Raw genomic sequence first — 18,149 nt, forward strand, 5'->3', positions numbered from 1 at the left:
TATTTATGTATGTATATTTTATTTTTTACAGCAGCTATTTTCTTAGTTTAGTCTCTTAGTTATTCTACTGTTGGAATAGTGTTTATTTAATCTTGTTCTGGCCATATTAGTCTTTTATATTTTTACTTTTACTTACTGTACTGTACCCCTGCTGTTGCTAAATGAAATTTCCCCACTGAAGGACTAATAAAGGTTTTTCTTTTCTTTTATGGAAAATTAGCCAAAAAAAGTTACATGCCCCGCCCACTCCTGACGTCACAGAACGGGATACTGGGAGAGCCGGAAGAGCCGCGGACAGAGGGAGAGCAGATACCTGTAACGCAACTGGTTCCCCATCAAACCCAGAGCCGGGAGCGGGCACCATCCACCGGGGCAACTTTAAAAACCCAGTCCAGACTCTGGTCGCGGCTCCGTTTGTCGTACACGGTGAGTATTTAACACCTGAGCGGTGGAAATGAAGGAAGCCGTCGGCAGGAGGCTCTCGCTGAGTCAGGTATTCCAGAAGGCATGTTAGCTTTAGCTAGCTAGCTGACTGGAAAACTGGAACAGGAAATGCCACAGTCACTGCTATTACCGTGTCACAGCTAAATAAAACACAAACAAACACAGAGACACATTTTACTGCTGCTGGCCACTGAACGTTGAATGCCCCGGTTTGGACGTGGCCATTCCCGGGGTGTTCATCCCGATTCCAGAGCCTGAGGATGAAACCTTAAAACACGGTGCGCGGACGGTTGTGTCGGTGGTCCGCAGAAAACACCGCGGCGACGTGAAATTAACTGTGTCTTCATGTGGAAATGAATCCACACGTTTGGAGACAACAGTTCTGATAAATGCGGCCTGACCTACTTTGCCTGAACCGGACTGCCCGACGTTAACGTTAGCAACGAGCTAACTTGCGTCCTCACACGGAAATCGGGCGAACGCATCGGGATTCCCGAGTCCCGCCAGCTGCTCCTCGTTATCCACACTTCATTCACTCTCCGCGGTCACTTCTAAGTGACTCCTCCTCAGGCCTGTTCGGAGGGATGAAATAGTTCGGGGTTCGGGGCAGATGGGTGTGGTTGTGCTGTGGGACACACTGCTGTCATGTAACACACGGTGAGCGCTGGGACTTGCCAGGCTGCTGCTGCTTCCTGGTCCGGAGACGTTTCCTCGGCTCCCTCTCCTGAGGTGAAGGGAGCCACGTCTCCCGCAGCCTCTGATTGAACACAGATGCTGACTGCCCACATTGTGCTGACTCAGGAACTGGGGTTCATACAGAGAGCTTTTGTCCCAGTTAGATGCCAGATCACCGGAGATCATCCAGAGCCAGACACGCCAACACACTCACGGCCATTTAGCTGTGATTCAGCATCTTTCTCAGTGACATCCAGTTATTGATATTGATTATTGATCACTGTCGGTTTTGTCAAAGCAGTACTTAGCAGGTTAACCTGTTATTTAGACAGAGTAAAAACTCATTTATAGCCGTTTTGATAATTGTTTAAGTAATTTTTCAAGTTAAAAAAAAACGTCCGTTCATTTCTTTGGATTTGCTTCTTTTCTCTGTTTTATTTCATGTCATTATAAGTTTGCACTGTTGCTCAGACACACACACAACTGAGACAGAAAAATACAGTTCATAGTCTAAACACGTCTGCTTCCTTTGTCCGTCTCATAGCGTTGTACCTGTAAACAATAATTTTTCTCAAATAATATTTTGCTGTGTTTCAGTTTGTGTGGCAGAGGCTCAGTAAAGATGTGGAAGGCAGCAGCAGGACAGTCAGTCAAAGTGGCTGCAGATGATGGAGGGGACGACTGGGAGACCGACCCTGACTTTGAGGTACCTGCGCACACCTCATCGTCCTCCTTCACTGTCCTCATCACCGCTTCCTGCCGCTGACATTAAACCTCTTTTTCTTTTCCTGGATTGTTAGAATGACGTATCAGAGAAGGAGCAGCGCTGGGGGGCCAAGACGGTGGCCGGTTCAGGACACCAGGAGCACATAGAGTAAGGAAGCAAATCATTATTCTGTCACTATAAATGGGTTGTTGAAAGCCCCGTAATGCGTGTCCTCACTCTGTCCTCCCTCGGCGTAGTATCCACCAGCTGCGTGAGACGGTGTCGACGGAGCACACCTCCTTGAAGCAGAAGGAGATGGAGACGATGCCAAAGGCCTCTCATGGATATGGGGGAAAGTTTGGAGTTCAGCAGGACCGCATGGACAAGGTACGAGACGACACGGGACCTGTTCTCACAGGCGAACGGTCAGATGAAGCTGGAACGGACACTGGTCTGTCCAAAGAGCTCTGTCCCAGATTTATGGCTGTGTGATGAAGTGGTGATGAAGGAAAAGTAATATCGAAGCTGACAATTTTTCATCCATCGTTCCCACTCGTCACTTTATTCTGAAGACCTTCACGTGAAGCTGTTCTACAGAGTGTGGGTTAAAAATAGCTCGATGGAAGGACAGATAAAACCTCAGGCTGCTGCTTTTATTTTTTGCACCACTTTTTTAGGAATAAAACTTTTTGAAGTGAAATATAAACCAGCTCACTACATCCTGGTTCGCTTCACTGTCTGAGAATCGGAGATTTTCTAAGAGAGATCTCACTGAAAATCTGAAAAGCCAACATACAAATCTAAATGCCCTCAGAGTCCTCTGAGCCCCGGCAGCTGTGTGTGTGTGTGTGTGTGTGTGTGTGTGTGTGTGTGTGTGTGTGTGTGTGTGTGTGTGTGTGTGTGTGTGTGTGTGTGTGTGTGAGAGAGAGAGAGAGAGAGAGAGAGTGCCAGGGGCCATTTCACACTCGATAATCTTTCCCTGGCAAGCAGCTCTGTCCATCCACACCTTTCTCTCTCTGGGCTGTGTGGTCATTGCAGCATGAATGTGATGACCGAGCGTTGTGTTTACTCCACACTGTGTGCGTCCGTGGTGAGTCGGGTGTCGGCGCCTCAAACAGCCGTGCTGCTCTCTTCCTGACTCCTCCCATCCTCAGACCTTCCCTTAGGCCCGTTGTGTTGTGTTGTGCTTCTTCACAGTCTGCTGTGGGTCACGATTACCAAAGCAAGTTGTCCAAGCACTGCTCCCAGACAGACACGTCCAAGGGCTTTGGAGGAAAGTTTGGTGTGCAAGCGGACCGTGTTGACCAGGTATTTCCTGTGACCGTCCACAACTGAACAGCACTGACATGATTTCTGCTGATGTATAAAATGCCAGCCTCCCTGATGAGGAACAAACATCTCCTGTAGCTGAGAGCCTCTGTAAAAGCTTTTAGTTGAATGTGTGTTGCTTCTTCTTCTCTCGCTGCAGTCTGCCGTGGGCTTCGAGTATACCGGGAAGACGGAGAAACACGCTTCGCAGAAAGGTGATGTCGCAACTTGTTGTCTTTTTGCATGTCTGCCTTTGCCCCACCTCACCTGTAGTGGTAGATTGGTTTGGCAGACGTCTCTGGATAAATTCCAGTCCCGTGCAGCCGTGTCCAGGGCATGGGACTGACTCCCTTGTTCAGTGGACGCGTCAGTAATATGTCCAGCCCGTTAACAGCACGAGCTTCAGATTGCCTGCAGGAGACACATTTTCCAGCAGGCACCAGCAGTTTGATGAGCATTTGGCTGCTGGCCGTCTGGACCACGTGTGCCGCCTGATCTCTGCTCTGCCGGGATCCTGCTGCACAGACAGACCGTGTCTGGAAAATGTGTTAATGCTGTTGGCTTGTTAAGCTGTTGTTGTTTTGTGTTTGGTTTTTTTTTTTCTGGCACATTATAATTTCCAGCACAGGTTGTAGGTGTTGTGTCAGTGGCAGGTTTACAGGTTTTGGCCTCTGTACTCCGGCACATTGGATTTAAACTGAAACAAGGTTAAAGTGGTAACTGAAATTCACTGTAACGTCAGAGGTCCAGTGTTCCCGGAGGAGAGCCCCGAACCACACTACTCATACACTCACAGACTGTGCTGTATACATGTTAACCAGTGACCCCGGTGCCCGCTCTGGCTTCTTAGCGTCTAGTTTTCTAAGGCTGCATTCCCATGATTCCATACTGTCGCCCCCTTTGTGTTGTGCCCCCTCCACTGTATCCTGCATACAAGTGCAGAACATTTGCCCAATTCCAGCGGTTCTTCAGTGCTGTCACTCTTAAAGAACAGAGCAGATCATGACTTAGTCTGAGTGCATCTCCTAAACTCAGCTGGATGTGACGGTGTGATAGTGATAGACTGAGTCTGAAGTGTTTAGATTCTGTCTCAGCTCTGGATCGTGCCGGTAAGTGCTGATGGGGAATTTGGAATTGGGCTGCTCCATGACCACATCTACCATGCTGCTTCACCCTGACCTTTGACCCTTGCCCCCCCCTGCTTTGCTGTGTAGACTACACCACTGGGTTTGGGGGGCGATACGGAGTGCAGGCAGATCGTGTCGACCAGAGCGCAATGGGCTTCGATTACCAGGGCAAAACCGAGAAACACGAGTCCCAGAAAGGTTTGTCTAGACTTCCTGCCATGCGGCATTCCCATTAACCGGAGACATGTGGAGAAAATGTGGCTGACGGATACACACTAACACGCACACACACACACAAACAACTTGGCCCGAGTCAGTGAGCGCAGCTCCGCACAGGTCCTGACAAGTCAACTTATTTTGCATTTGCTCCTCCTTCATTCCTCAGCCTTTGTCTGCTTATACAAGCTTCCAGTCAATGGCTTTATTTTATTTTAGCCTCCTCAGCTGCATGATGATGATGTAAAGTTTGTTTTCCCCAGTGTCAAATAACACATTCCTCTTAAAACGTTAGAGTCAAATCACAAACATGACTCTGGAAGAATTATTGCTGACTTGCACCAAAGTCAGATCTTATTTTATACCAACAAAGAAGACGCATGAGGAGAAACACGTTTATGGAAACACAGGAAGTGTTTACACAGTAAAGTTCTCTGCCTCTTCCTGTCCTAACTTTGCATTTTTCTCCCCCATCTTCCTCTTGTGCTTCTGCCCGTCGGCAGATTATGCGAAGGGCTTTGGTGGCAAGTTTGGTGTTGAGACCGACAAGGTGGACAAAAGCGCTGTGGGCTTCGAGTACCAGGGCAAAACGGAGAGACACGAGTCGCAGAAAGGTCGGTATCATGACGAACAATTGCACCAATAAAAAAATGCAGTAAAATGTATTAACAGCTGACTCATCATGTTTCAGGGTGGAGGTAGTTTAACCACCATCTACTGTATTTGAATTTTCTGCTTTGAAATATTTGGATGAGATTGTTCAACACCAGACGGGGAGTACGACGGCAGAGTCAGGATGTAAATATATCTGTACATGTTTCCATGTTATTGTTGGTGAAGTTACAGTTGTGTTCTGTTTTATTTGACTTGTTAACTGTTGAGCAAACGTTGATTTAAAGTAGAAGCTTCTTTCACTCCTCAGTGTGTAAAGAAGTAAAAACTGTGAAAGGTTTAAAACGTACATGTGATAGAAACAGCAGAGAAATGAATCAGCAGCGACGAGTAACAAGAACTGTACAGTAAAGGTAAAGATGTTTGCTGATGTGAGATCAGCAGCTCCGTGTCTGTCCCGACTCGCCTGGCCTCAGTCTGAACGCAGCAGAGCGGCTCTGCCTGTAGCTGCTCGCCTGACACGCCTGCACAGACGTTACTGCCCAGCAGCAGCCTGCAGGTCGGGCTGTGGTGGAAGGCGTGGGTGAACCTGGGCTCAGGCTGTGTTTGCATACGTGGTGCGAGCTGCGATAACTGGGTCACATGTTCTGATAACAGCGCACCTGTCTGTACTACACCTGTGTTAAAGCAGCCAGAAAAACTGGTGCAGAAGTTTATTAACTGTTAAACTAATCTGTGTTCTTCAGACATCAGAGATTATTCCTGCCTGATGACAGAGTACTGAGCTGAGTTTCATGTTAGAGTTTAACAACATAATGATGAGATTTTGTTTCACCACCAGCACCGAGGTCGCTGCACACAGTGTTTCAAACCAGGAAACAGGATGTTTTATATCAGGTATTTAAATAACCGGCGTACGTAACACCCGTCACGTGTCTCTGCAGACTATGTGAAGGGCTTTGGAGGCAAGTTCGGCGTGCAGACGGACAGGCAGGATAAATCCGCCCTGGGATGGGACCATCAGGAGAAACTTCAGCTCCACGAGTCTCAGAAAGGTACTGGATCTGATTTGGTTTCTGTGGGTTTTAGGAGACATACGGCACAAGGTTTCACTGCAGCTGTCCAAAAAACACACAGGCATGGAAATGTAGTTATTTCCAGTCAGTGGTTTTACTTCTGGGAAGTCTGTACCTGAATAAATACGATACCTGCAGGTGTTCAGGTGTGCAGAATACACAGACTGAAGTTTAAATCATCACCGAAAGTTAAATAAGATAAAAAAAAGATAAAGAATCTCACAACAAATGTCGCTGTTTTCTCCATCAGGGAAAAGCCTGTGAGCCACACGCGTTTCTCAGGTTTAAACTGTTGAACATCAAACCCTCAGTTTGACTTTTCGAGCTGTGAACAGGGAGAATTTCCACCGAAGCTCAGCCTTAACAAGTTGTCTGCTCTGAGTTTATCACACGGTGTTTTCACTGTGAACCTTTCTTCCCTCTCAGCCCTGCTCCTCAGCTCTGATGTGGTGTGATTGTGGCTTTGGATGTGGTCTTTCAAAGCTCGACAACTTCCTGTCTGTGGTTAGAAAGAGGAAGTGGAACCAGAGCTCAGATTTAAAACTGCATGTCAGAGCCAGAGCTGACGCTCTCACACAGAGCTAATTAGAAAAAGAGCAGCATTAATAAAAGTCCAAGGAAAAAACCTTTTATTTTTTTAATTTTTATTATTAAATGAACATTTCAAACATTGTAAAAGCTGTGAAAAGCCTCCCTCAGAAGGTCGAGCAGTGTGGCCTGCATTGATCCGCAGCTTTCCGACTTTCCAAAGCTCAGACTCCTGATAGTCAAGGCCACTTTAAAAGGTAAAAATATCCAGATTCACTTCATGAACTCTTCGCTCTGCATTTGTAACTGCAGCAGGCAGCGTTAAAAGGCCGAGTCGTTTCAGATAAGACCTTCTTCCTTCACTCCCAGTCTGTTTTTGAGTCAGATTCTCAGTTGTTGTAAAACACAACTATAAATGTGGCGACTTGTGTGCTGCCAGCAAATTTTATCTTCTGTTGTATATCCCTTACACAGCATGGCAACCAGCCTCTCGGCCCACTTAGGAAGATGTCTGCTCTAAAAAACGTTTTTATTGTCGAGTTGTTCATTTTTGGTGTTCAGCTCTGTACGTACATGAAACAGCGTGTGCCCGGACAGTCCCTGCTGCAAACAGCCTTTATTTTGGTGCAGGTTAGATCATATTTACATCGCACAGTTTAATGTAAATATCCCAGAACACAAGCAGAAAGAAGAGTTTAGTTCTAAAATGCAGTGGTCCCCAGCTGTTCATAAACCAGTGTGATGTGTTAGTTAGACGTTTAAATAGCTTCCCGCCAAACTGACAAAGGTAAATGCTCTACACATATTCACAGCTTGGCATTTCCAGCCCGGCAGACTTTGTGTCGGCCGACCTTGTTTTGAAAGAGCACGTACCCACAGTCAGTAAATGTCACCATCGGTCTTTTCTCCTGAGAGAGGTCAGGTAAAGAAAGGAGTCAGAAATAGAAAGCAGCCACAGAGAAGCGAGAGGTTGGTGTGGTGCAGACAGAGGAAGCAGCTCCGTGTTCAGCGTCCAGCTTTGACCTGATGATTTTAAACATTTATCGTCGGCATCATGCGAAATGTTTTTCCTCTTTAAGAACATAACATGTCTCCTTCATATCACTGAGCATGTGCGTGTCTCTGAGTCCTCAGAGGCCTGTCAGGTGAATCATTGTCTCTACATGTTTGTCTTTTAATATGTGGGTGTTTGTAATGCGTGTTGGTGACTGTCTGTCCGTGTGTGTGTGTTGTGTTGCAGACTATAAGCGTGGGTTTGGAGGGCAGTATGGGGTAGAGGTGGAGAGGCAGGACCAGTGTGCCCTGGGCTATGAGCACAAGGAGAGCCTGGCCAAGCACGAGTCCCAGAAAGGCACAGATACTCCCCTGAACACACCACCCAACCCCAGCTCCCATCCCAGACCCCCCATCCCCCCCCCCCATCCCCACCCCCCGATCCTTACCCATCACTTCCCTGAAAAAAGCCTTCCTCTTAGCTTAATGCTCCTTCCCTGGCACCTCCGTAACAGTTGTTTTCTTTTAAGTGACGGACACAGATAACCCCCACGACCCACAGCCCTTCACCCCAGCACTGTTACCACCCCCCCCCCCCCCCCCCACACCTTTGCAGCATCAGCTGACTAACATGAACAAAGCAGACAATATTAAAAGATAAAGCTACAGTTTTCCTGCTGTCAACAAATCCCATGGAAAGACCAAAAGTCCAACTGTCAGTACGTCTGTGCTGCGTGTGTCTGTGGCTCCCAGTCACAGACACATCGGCTCCTGAGTGTGGCTAGTCTTGGTTGTTTCATGGGATTTCTGGTCAGTTACAGAAATGTAAAAGGAAACTGAATCTCTGTTCTTGGCTACGTGTCACTGAGATGTTTCTATCGGTCAAGAAGTCAGAGAAAATGGATTTGTAGTCATCAGCGGAATATTTTTTACATTCCTGTTTGTGTCAGGTCTGTGCTGCTCACGTGTAGAAGCTTTCTCCCAAATCCTCTGCATTTTTCTATTATTTTCATTTTATCTATTTTTTTTTTTAAATCACTGTATGTGGCTGATACGTGTGTTTGTGCCTGCCCCACGGCATTATGGGCCAGGTGATGTCGTGTAGCGTAGGTTTATTTTAATATCCCACAAATCAAACGGCGGCTGGCTGTAGTTGTAAAGGTCGCCCTGTGGCCTGAGCCCTGTTACAAACCAGCCTGGTGTCAGGCGTAGTTTCACCCTGACCATACATCACCTCGGCCTTCGCCTCCCCGGCCACCTGCTGTGATGCTGTTTGTTTGCTTGTGCATGATGTCAAAACGCCACAGAACATTTTCTGGAGGCCTCGTGCTGCGACCCCTCAGAGACACGGCTGATCTTCAGTGCAGAGATTGAGCCAAGATGGCTGCCTGTCCCCCGATCGTCTGGCTTATGTTGAGATTCCTCTGTCAGTCCTGCTGTCGCTGTCTGCACTCCGTTTTTTGTTTTTTTGTTTTTTGTTCCTTCTCTACAGGTTTGCATGAGCTCATCAGCCTGTCCTTTGATTCCAGCAGCTCTCCTGTTTGTCCAACCACAGTCTGCTTCATCTGAACCTCTGCAGAGCAGAGAGGGCTTCGCACCCAGCTCCTTCGTTACGCTTTCACTGGTGTGACAGTGAAACATGACAAAAACCCAGTTGGTGCTGGTTTTAGATCTGCTCTGGAGAACGAGTTCTGATGCTGCTGGCTGTGGTTCATCGTCATCAAGTGAAACAGGAAATGACCTTTGCTTATTTCCTTTTCCAGATTATTCTAAAGGCTTTGGAGGGAAGTTTGGTGTCCAGAATGACCGGATGGATAAGGTGAGGGGCTTGTGTGTGTGTGTTTCTGATGTGTGTGTGTGCGTGCGTGTGTATGTGCGCGTGCGTGCGTGCGCGTGCGTGCGTGTGTGTGTGTGTTTGTGATGTGTGTAGCTGTGTGTAGAGGGCTGTGTCATGTATTTCTGTGTCTGGTGGACAGAGTGCAGGGACGTTTGAGGACGTGGAGAAGCCGACTCCATCTTACCAGAAAACCAGGCCTGTGGAAGCTGGTGAGTGTTTGTCAGCGTGCGCTGTGTTTGATTCAGAGCCTTCGGCGCCGTGTGAACTCATCATCGCATCATGTCCTCGCTCTGTCGGTCAGCCGGCAGCAGCACAGGAAGCATCAAGGCCCGCTTCGAGAACATCGCCAAGCAGAAGGAGGAGGAGGACAGAAAGAGAGCGGAGGAGGAGCGAGCGCGTCGCCAGGCCAAGGAGAAGCAGGAGCAGGAGGAGGCGCGCCACAAAATGGAAGAGACGCCCAAGGCCGCGTCTCCTGCCCCTGCTGCGAGTCCCAGTCCCACTCCCAGCCCAACTCCACCTGTCCAGCCGGCTGCGGCACCGGCGTACCACGTGAGTCAGGGAGGTTTTTACAGGTCATGTGTTGGTGAAGACGTGGGCTCAGAAAGTCATAGATGTGATAAACAGTGCAAATAAACGGTAAACTTTAATGGAGGATTGTTGCAGGAGAAGACAGTAATAAGTTAATAATAAGTTATACCGCGCGGTCTTCAAAATAGAAACGTATCAGTTTCAATACTGTCAGTGAAAAAAATTCAGTGCACTTCTATAGGAGGTAATATTAAACATTATTTATTTAATGAATTTTAACTGAATTTTCAGTTTGACTTCAGTAGTATAATATGTTTTACTTTTGGAGACGTTTGATAAAGTTTATGAACGTGACGTCCTCACGTGACAGCGCGGAGAAAGAGAGAGAGAACTTCTAAAATAAATATCGCACAAAGCTGCGCTCTGTGAACAGGAATATAAAGAAAGTGTTCTCAGATAAAACAATCTGCAAACAACAAACCCATCTGGACTGGCTCATACCATTTTAATAACGCAGCGTGCTGTTAACTTGAAATAAAAAACGTCCGTTCGCTATGTGCGTTTTCAAACAGCATTTATGCAATAAGAACTATATTAAACTGAAAAAGATCACTTGACATGTTTCGGCCTTTTTAATGCATTTTGCTGCAGTGAATTGTCTACAGGCTGCAGCAGCTGAATGAAAATCAAAGTGCGCAGTGTCTCTGCGCAACTTGCAATGCGCACTATCCCGCAGGCGCAGTTTGGATGCGGCTCTGCAGAGAGAAACTTCTCTGTGCTGGCGCTCTGGAGACGGGATCACGCACACTATCTTGGCCAGTTCAGCCCACTCAGGGTAGATTTGGCTGAAATCTTTAATGAGAGATTCGCTGTGGAGAAGTTCAGTCCTCCATAATCACGGAGAAGCGACGGCGTCTTGTTGCGCGCTTGTGGCATCTATGAGCGGCTGTAGCTGCAGACTGGTCCTCACTTGTAATGTCTTTGATTCAAAATTCAGATTGTACTTGTAGGGAATATTTTCACCTGATATTCTGACCGGCGGGGTTAGAAAATAGAAAGTACCGGCAGATTTTAACGGAAGCCCGGGTCACGGTAACAGATACCGGGGTAAAATGTGAAAGAGGTTTGACGGTATGAAAATTTGAACTCCGCCCAACTCTAATGCTCACAGTTCTGTGTGTATTGACATTAGCAGCTGTAGCTTGTAATACAGTGAAGCTGTAAACTGATTAACATGAACACTGAGGTATTCCATAGCCTGCAGCTGTGCTCTTTACAGAGCCAGATCTCACTTAACCTGTTTTCAGAAACTTGCAGCGTTGCAGCCTGAAGCCTGACAGATTATATTTGGCTTGTTAGAGCACAGAAGAAGCTTCCTACGATGCTGCTGAGGAGAACGGAGAGCAGCTGTACGAGGCTGAGCCACAGAACCAGTACGCTCAGGAAGAGGACCTCTACCAGACCCCTGAGGAGACAGCAGCAGGAGGTGAGGCTCTCCTTTCACCTGTGTTGAAGACGTTTTCCTGCTCACTTGTCTGGTTGGTTCAGACCTGATGAAGATTAATCACTCAGCATTGTTATCAGTTTTCTGTCATTCTGTTAGCCGTCTCAGCTGTAGACTGCTGCCGTCGACATGAGGTCAGACGCCTCAGGTTCTGAGAATAAAGCTATGAAAAGTCTGATTTTAGCCTTTAGAATACATTATTTTTATTTTTGGTCCATCTGGCATTTAAACACATTCACATACAACAAATAAGAAGAAGATTAGAGGCAGTATAAATGCTTCAGGTAATAAAATACAAAAGATAAGATTAAAGAAACCTGAGTCTCTGAGGTCAGTTTCCTGCAGCACCAAACAGAGTAAGTTTAGTCTCAGAGTCTGACTCAGGCTTCTGTTCTCTCACAGACGGGCAGCAGTATGAGTACAGCGAGGACCTCGGGGTGACAGCGGTGGCTCTGTATGACTACCAAGCAGGTGAGACTGAAAGCAGATGCAGAGAGGACGCTATCAGTTCACTGTCAGATCAGAAATCTTCATTTTCACCTTAACAAATAATCGATGATCAAAGCTGTGACTGATTTTCTGTTGATCACTAATTGATTCATCGTTGATTAGTTTCAGGTCTTCAGATGTCCACCTGCCTTTGTCTCTATTCTGTCTTTTCCTGTTTCAGCTGGCGATGACGAGATCTCTTTCGACCCCGACGACATCATCACCAACATCGAGATGATTGACGAGGGCTGGTGGCGAGGCGTGTGCAGAGGCGCCTACGGCCTTTTCCCGGCCAACTACGTGGAGGTTCGGCAATGATGCCCCTCCCCCCCGCCAAGATGACCCGTCTCTGTGTCCCTGTGCTACAAAAAAAAAAAAAAAAAAAAGAGGAAGGAGACGAGTTCAGATCCCCTGTCCTTTTCACACTTTGGTCTTTTCTCTCTTCACCTCATCTTAGTGCTTCGACACTGTGTGAGACATCCTCAGGTCTCCTGTCTCTGCCGCCCCCGCCCCCCCCCCCCCACTTTCCCATTTTCAGATCACTTTGTTTCTCTCTGTGCAGCAGTGGAGTTATTTAGAATGACTCAGTACTAAGAGAACGTATAGAACTCATTATCTGGGCTTTAAAAAGGCACTAAGCTTTGCTCTGCACCTCCTCTGCTGTGGGATAGTTAAAGCTGCAGGGTGTAACTCGGGCCGGTGACCGCACAAGTTGCATTCTGCAGCTTTAAATTTTATTTTTATTTTTCAGAAACAGTTTCAAGTTCAGCCTCACACAGTTCTGATCAGGTGTAGTTGATTCTTTGAGTCTGACCAAAGACCAGAGCAATGACAGAAACGAGCTCGAAATGTCTCAAATGAGTCTTGTGGACAGGACTCAGGGTGCTCACCGTTCAGCAGCTCAACCTTAACGTCAGCAGGAGCAGTTTAAAGTGAAAAAGGAAAAAAAAAACACTCCTCTCTGGATGATTGACAGCTATAAACTGTCCAGAACATTGACGATGGACCAAGAAGCAGATAAGAGCCTTTGCTTCTTGGTGTGTCTGTGTAAAGTTTGCTGTGTTGCACAGGAGTTTAAATTCCCCTCCACATCAAAGCTGCACTCGTCAATTCCTGATGGAAAACTAAGTTTTGTACTCAGAGTCCTTTTTCTGAACATCGGTGGAAGAGTTGGTCTCATGTAATCAATAGATGATGAGTAACGAGGCTTGTTCGTAGAATCACAGGACCAATAATGTCAAAGACTCCATCACCACTACGGCAAATTAAAGCTGAGCAGAAACACTACAGTTCATAGTATTATTTCATCACCTTCATACATCACAGGTTCATTACTGATCGATCAGAGATTATGATGCTTTGAGAACAAATAGATTTGAGAGCATATTTCTGTTTCCTGCCACTGTGTTTTTCTTTGGACGTGGACCAGACTGTATTTGTGGACGCTGAGTTTTTGTGTGGTTGTGTGTTGAGATGTGAGGCATGATGACGACTAACACCCCCCCCATCATGACCAAACAGTGTTTGCCAACCTCCAGAGTGAGCGACCTTTGAAACCGAGTGTGACTCATCAGCAGGCGACAACCTGCGGAAATTTATCAGGCTGTTGTTTAGGGAAGAGGCTTTGGTGAATTCTCCAAATACTAATTATCTCCAACAGACGGCTGGTCTGTGGATCACAGTAGTGTAGCTTAAACTGGTGTGTTTGTTTGTGTGTGTGTGTGAGAGAGAGAGAGAGAGAGAGTGTGTGTGTGTGTGTGTGTGTGTGTGTGTGTGTGTGTGTGTGTGTGTGTGTGTGTGTGAGAGAGTGAGAGAGAGAGAGTGTGTGTGTGTGTGTGTGTGTGAGAGAGAGAGAGAGAGTGTGTGTGTGTGTGTGTGTGTGTGTGTGTGTGTGAGGGCTTTCACTGAATTCATCTTTGGGGTTTTATAATAAGTGACCTTTTCAGATGCATTATTTTTATCTGTACCTCTGTTTGCTTGAGTCACATCATTACCTGCTTGTTCTTTTTTTAGTTTCAGTAAATAAACTATGAATGACGAGTTTGTTTAAGTGAATTATTTTAACCCTCAAGATCTTAATCAACACACTCTAGAAACAGGTCAGTTGTGTTGAAATTTTAAGATTTAAAAAAAAATTAAAGCTGCAAGCAGCGATGGGCGGAACCTCGCACCCCTTACGAGCCGCGGGAGTCACAGCCAGCGCAGCCACGCACAAGAGTCCTCCTATGTCCTCTCTCCTGCTCTTCTCCCCAGAGAAGCACAGCAGTACACAGCAACAGAAAAGACATGGCCCCCTCCCAGCAGGGGGTGCTATGAGTGTATCATCATGTAAGCATATAAATTAGATGAGAGTGTGAAGGTCATCCTAATTGTCTGTGCAGAGCAAACATGTAATTTGGTTTAATGGACAGTGTGTTATTTGTAAATTACTTAAGTGTTGTTTAGAGTTTGTGTAGACATTTCATTGGTGTCATTTTCAGCCACATATATTAAGAATACCAGGATGTCATTGGATAAATATATCCTGGTATTTGTGGATATATATATGAAAAACTTAACTTTAATGGACATTTGTACTTTGAGTGACTTGTGTTTATGTGACTACATGTGTAATGTGGTTACAAGAAAGTTGCACGTTAAGAAAACGTATGAAGTTCAATAGGATAACTCAAACAGTGTTCAGTTTGAGAGATGTTGATGAAGCAGCTTAATGGTGCCTGTTGTTAAAAGTTAGACATTGTTTTTCCAAGCATTGTGTAATTTGTATTTTAACCATAAACGATTAAATGTAGGGAGATGAGAATTTAATTGAGAACTAGTTGTTTGGTTTGGTGGTGTCTTTATTTTAGTAAGACCTCAAAATGTCATGAAAAACGTCATAATATAGTAAGGCGTCAAAATATGCCAAAAAAAGGCATATTTTAGTAAGACCTCAAAATGTCATAAAAAACATCATAGTATAGTAAGCTATCAAAATCGGCCAAAAAAAGTCATGTTTCAGAACGGCCTCAAAATGGTTAAAACTCCAAGCCCTGTACACTAAACAACCCTAAACACCAACTTCAACTTGACAAAAAGTACCACAAAAAGGGGGGTCCAAACCACTCCTTAGGCTCTGAAACGTGCTCCTAAACACTTTCTGGGGGAACACTTTTGGCCTCTCACACTTAGGCCCTGTACACTCTTAGCAACCCTAAACACCAAGTTCAGTTTGACAAAAAGTACCACAAAAAGGGGGGCCCAAACCACTCCTTAGGCTCTGAAACGTGCTCCTAAACACTTTCTGGGGGAACACTTTTGGCCTCTCACACTTTGGAAAATTTTCACTCTCCCAACTCACTTATATGGGGGAAATTCAAATGCTCATAACTCTGGAACCCTAAGTCATAGAGACTTAAGGGTGGTACCGTTGGACTCGGGGTACCCACAAATGGGGGGGTAGGACAAGGTCTCATGTCTCTATCTAGGTCCCCTGAGGATCGGTGAAAAATGTCACATCCTCAAAATGTCATAAAAATGGTCATAGTATAGTAAGCCGTCAAAATCGGCCAAAAAAAGTCAAATTTTTTTTTGGCCTCAAAATGTCATAAAAATGGTCATAGTATAGTAAGGCGTCAAAATCGGCCAAAAAATGTCAAAATTTTTTTTGGTCTCAAAATGTCGTGTAAATGGTCATAGTATAGTAAGCTATCAAAATCGGCCAAAAAAAGTCATTTTTCAGAACGGCCTCAAAATGGTTAAAACTCCAAGCCCTGTACACTCAACAACCCTAAACACCAAGTTCAGTTTGACAAAAAGTACCACAAAAAGGGGGGTCCAAACCACTCCTTAGGCTCTGAAACGTGCTCCTAAACACTTTCTGGGGGAACACTTTTGGCCTCTCACACTTTGGAAAATTTTCACTCTCCCAACTCACTTATATGGGGGAACTTCAAATGCTCATAACTCTGGAACCCTAAGTCATAGAGACTTAAGGGTGGTACCGTTGGACTCGGGGTACCCACAAATGGGGGGGTAGGACAAGGTCTCATGTCTCTATCTTGGTCCCCTGAGGATCGGTGAAAAATGTCACATCCTCAAAATGTCATAAAAATGGTCATAGTATAGTAAGGCGTTAAAATTGGCCAAAAAAAGTCAAATTTTTTTTGGCCTCAAAATGTCATAAAAATGGTCATAGTATAGTAAGGCGTCAAAATCGGCCAAAAAAAGTCAAATTTTTTTTTGGCCTCAAAATGTCATAAAAATGGTCATAGTATAGTAAGGCGTCAAAATCGGCCAAAAAAAGTCAAATTTTTTTTTTGGCCTCAAAATGTCATAAAAATGGTCATAGTATAGTAAGGCGTCAAAATCGGCCAAAAAAAGTCAAAATTTTTTTTGGCCTCAAAATGTCATAAAAATGGTCATAGTATAGTAAGGCGTCAAAATCGGCCAAAAAAAGTCAAATTTTTTTTTGGCCTCAAAATGTCATAAAAATGGTCATAGTATAGTAAGGCGTCAAAATCGGCCAAAAAATGTCAAAATTTTTTTTGGCCTCAAAATGTCATAAAAATGGTCATAGTATAGTAAGGCGTCAAAATCGGCCAAAAAAAGTCAAAATTTTTTTTGGCCTCAAAATGTCATAAAAATGGTCGTAGTATAGTAAGGCGTCAAAATCGGCCAAAAAATGTCAAAATTTTTTTTGGTCTCAAAATGTCGTGTAAATGGTCATAGTATAGTAAGCGATCAAAATCGGCCAAAAAAAGTCATTTTTCAGAACGGCCTCAAAATGGTTAAAACTCCAAGCCCTGTACACTCAACAACCCTAAACACCAAGTTCAGTTTGACAAAAAGTACCACAAAAAGGGGGGTCCAAACCACTCCTTAGGCTCTGAAACGTGCTCCTAAACACTTTCTGGGGGAACACTTTTGGCCTCTCACACTTAGGCCCTGTACACTCTGAGCAACCCTAAACACCAAGTTCAGTTTGACAAAAAGTACCACAAAAAGGGGGTCCAAACCACTCCTTAGGCTCTGAAACGTGCTCCTAAACACTTTCTGGGGGAACACTTTTGGCCTCTCACACTTAGGCCCTGTACACTCTGAGCAACCCTAAACACCAAGTTCAGTTTGACAAAAAGTACCACAAAAAGGGGGGTCCAAACCACTCCTTAGGCTCTGAAACGTGCTCCTAAACACTTTCTGGGGGAACACTTTTGGCCTCTCACACTTAGGCCCTGTACACTCTGAGCAACCCTAAACACCAACTTCAGTTTGACAAAAAGTACCACAAAAAGGGGGGTCCAAACCACTCCTTAGGCTCTGAAACGTGCTCCTAAACACTTTCTGGGGGAACACTTTTGGCCTCTCACACTTTGGAAAATTTTCACTCTCCCAACTCACTTATATGGGGGAAATTCAAATGCTCATAACGCTGGAACCCTAAGTCATAGAGACTTAAGGGTGGTACCGTTGGACTCGGGGTACCCACAAATGGGGGGGTAGGACAAGGTCTCATGTCTCTATCTTGGTCCCCTGAGGATCGGTGAAAAATGTCACATCCTCAAAATGTCATAAAAATGGTCATAGTATAGTAAGGCGTTAAAATTGGCCAAAAAAAGTCACATTTTTTTTGGCCTCAAAATGTCATAAAAATGGTCATAGTATAGTAAGGCGTCAAAATCGGCCAAAAAAAGTCAAATTTTTTTTTGGCCTCAAAATGTCATAAAAATGGTCATAGTATAGTAAGGCGTCAAAATCGGCCAAAAAAAGTCAAATTTTTTTTTGGCCTCAAAATGTCATAAAAATGGTCATAGTATAGTAAGGCGTCAAAATCGGCCAAAAAAAGTCAAATTTTTTTTTGGCCTCAAAATGTCATAAAAATGGTCATAGTATAGTAAGGCGTCAAAATCGGCCAAAAAAAGTCAAATTTTTTTTTGGCCTCAAAATGTCATAAAAATGGTCATAGTATAGTAAGGCGTCAAAATCGGCCAAAAAATGTCAAAATTTTTTTTGGCCTCAAAATGTCATAAAAATGGTCATAGTATAGTAAGGCGTCAAAATCGGCCAAAAAAAGTCAAAATTTTTTTTGGCCTCAAAATGTCATAAAAATGGTCATAGTATAGTAAGG

The 18,149-nt window shown here is 45.0% G+C and overlaps 1 protein-coding gene across 3 annotated transcripts; it reads left to right on the forward strand.

Annotated features, from left to right (window-relative positions):
- The first annotated feature begins 272 nt into the window (after positions 1 to 272).
- Positions 273 to 14,083, forward strand: LOC121181009 (src substrate protein p85-like). 3 transcript variants are annotated; one of them, XM_041036760.1, is made up of 16 exons: positions 273 to 426; positions 1,717 to 1,825; positions 1,920 to 1,993; positions 2,083 to 2,212; positions 3,023 to 3,133; positions 3,294 to 3,348; positions 4,348 to 4,458; positions 4,980 to 5,090; positions 6,033 to 6,143; positions 7,933 to 8,043; positions 9,449 to 9,504; positions 9,662 to 9,731; positions 9,824 to 10,071; positions 11,410 to 11,536; positions 11,957 to 12,025; positions 12,225 to 14,083. In XM_041036760.1, the coding sequence occupies exons 2-16, from the start codon at positions 1,742 to 1,744 to the stop codon at positions 12,359 to 12,361; spliced, it is 1,605 nt and encodes a 534-aa protein (XP_040892694.1). In that variant the 5' UTR covers positions 273 to 426; positions 1,717 to 1,741; the 3' UTR covers positions 12,362 to 14,083. The 3 variants fall into 3 exon arrangements, with proteins under 3 accessions (XP_040892694.1, XP_040892702.1, XP_040892709.1); XM_041036768.1 differs by lacking the exon at positions 7,933 to 8,043; XM_041036775.1 differs by lacking the exon at positions 4,348 to 4,458.
- Positions 14,084 to 18,149: the final 4,066 nt, after the last annotated feature.

The sequence above is a fragment of the Toxotes jaculatrix genome, chromosome 1 (assembly GCF_017976425.1).
Source record: "Toxotes jaculatrix isolate fToxJac2 chromosome 1, fToxJac2.pri, whole genome shotgun sequence".
Taxonomy (NCBI): Eukaryota; Metazoa; Chordata; class Actinopteri; family Toxotidae; genus Toxotes; species Toxotes jaculatrix.

What these genes read in the sequence shown, in the direction of transcription:
- LOC121181009 (XM_041036760.1), top strand. Translation starts at nt 1,742, where the DNA reads ATGTGGAAGGCAGCAGCAGGACAGTCAGTCAAAGTGGCTGCAGATGAT. An exon ending in GGACACCAGGAGCACATAGA is followed by an intron (nt 1,994 to 2,082) that starts GTAAGGAAGCAA and finishes CCCTCGGCGTAG; the next exon opens with TATCCACCAGCTGCGTGAGA. An exon ending in CTGCGGCACCGGCGTACCAC is followed by an intron (nt 10,072 to 11,409) that starts GTGAGTCAGGGA and finishes TTGGCTTGTTAG; the next exon opens with AGCACAGAAGAAGCTTCCTA.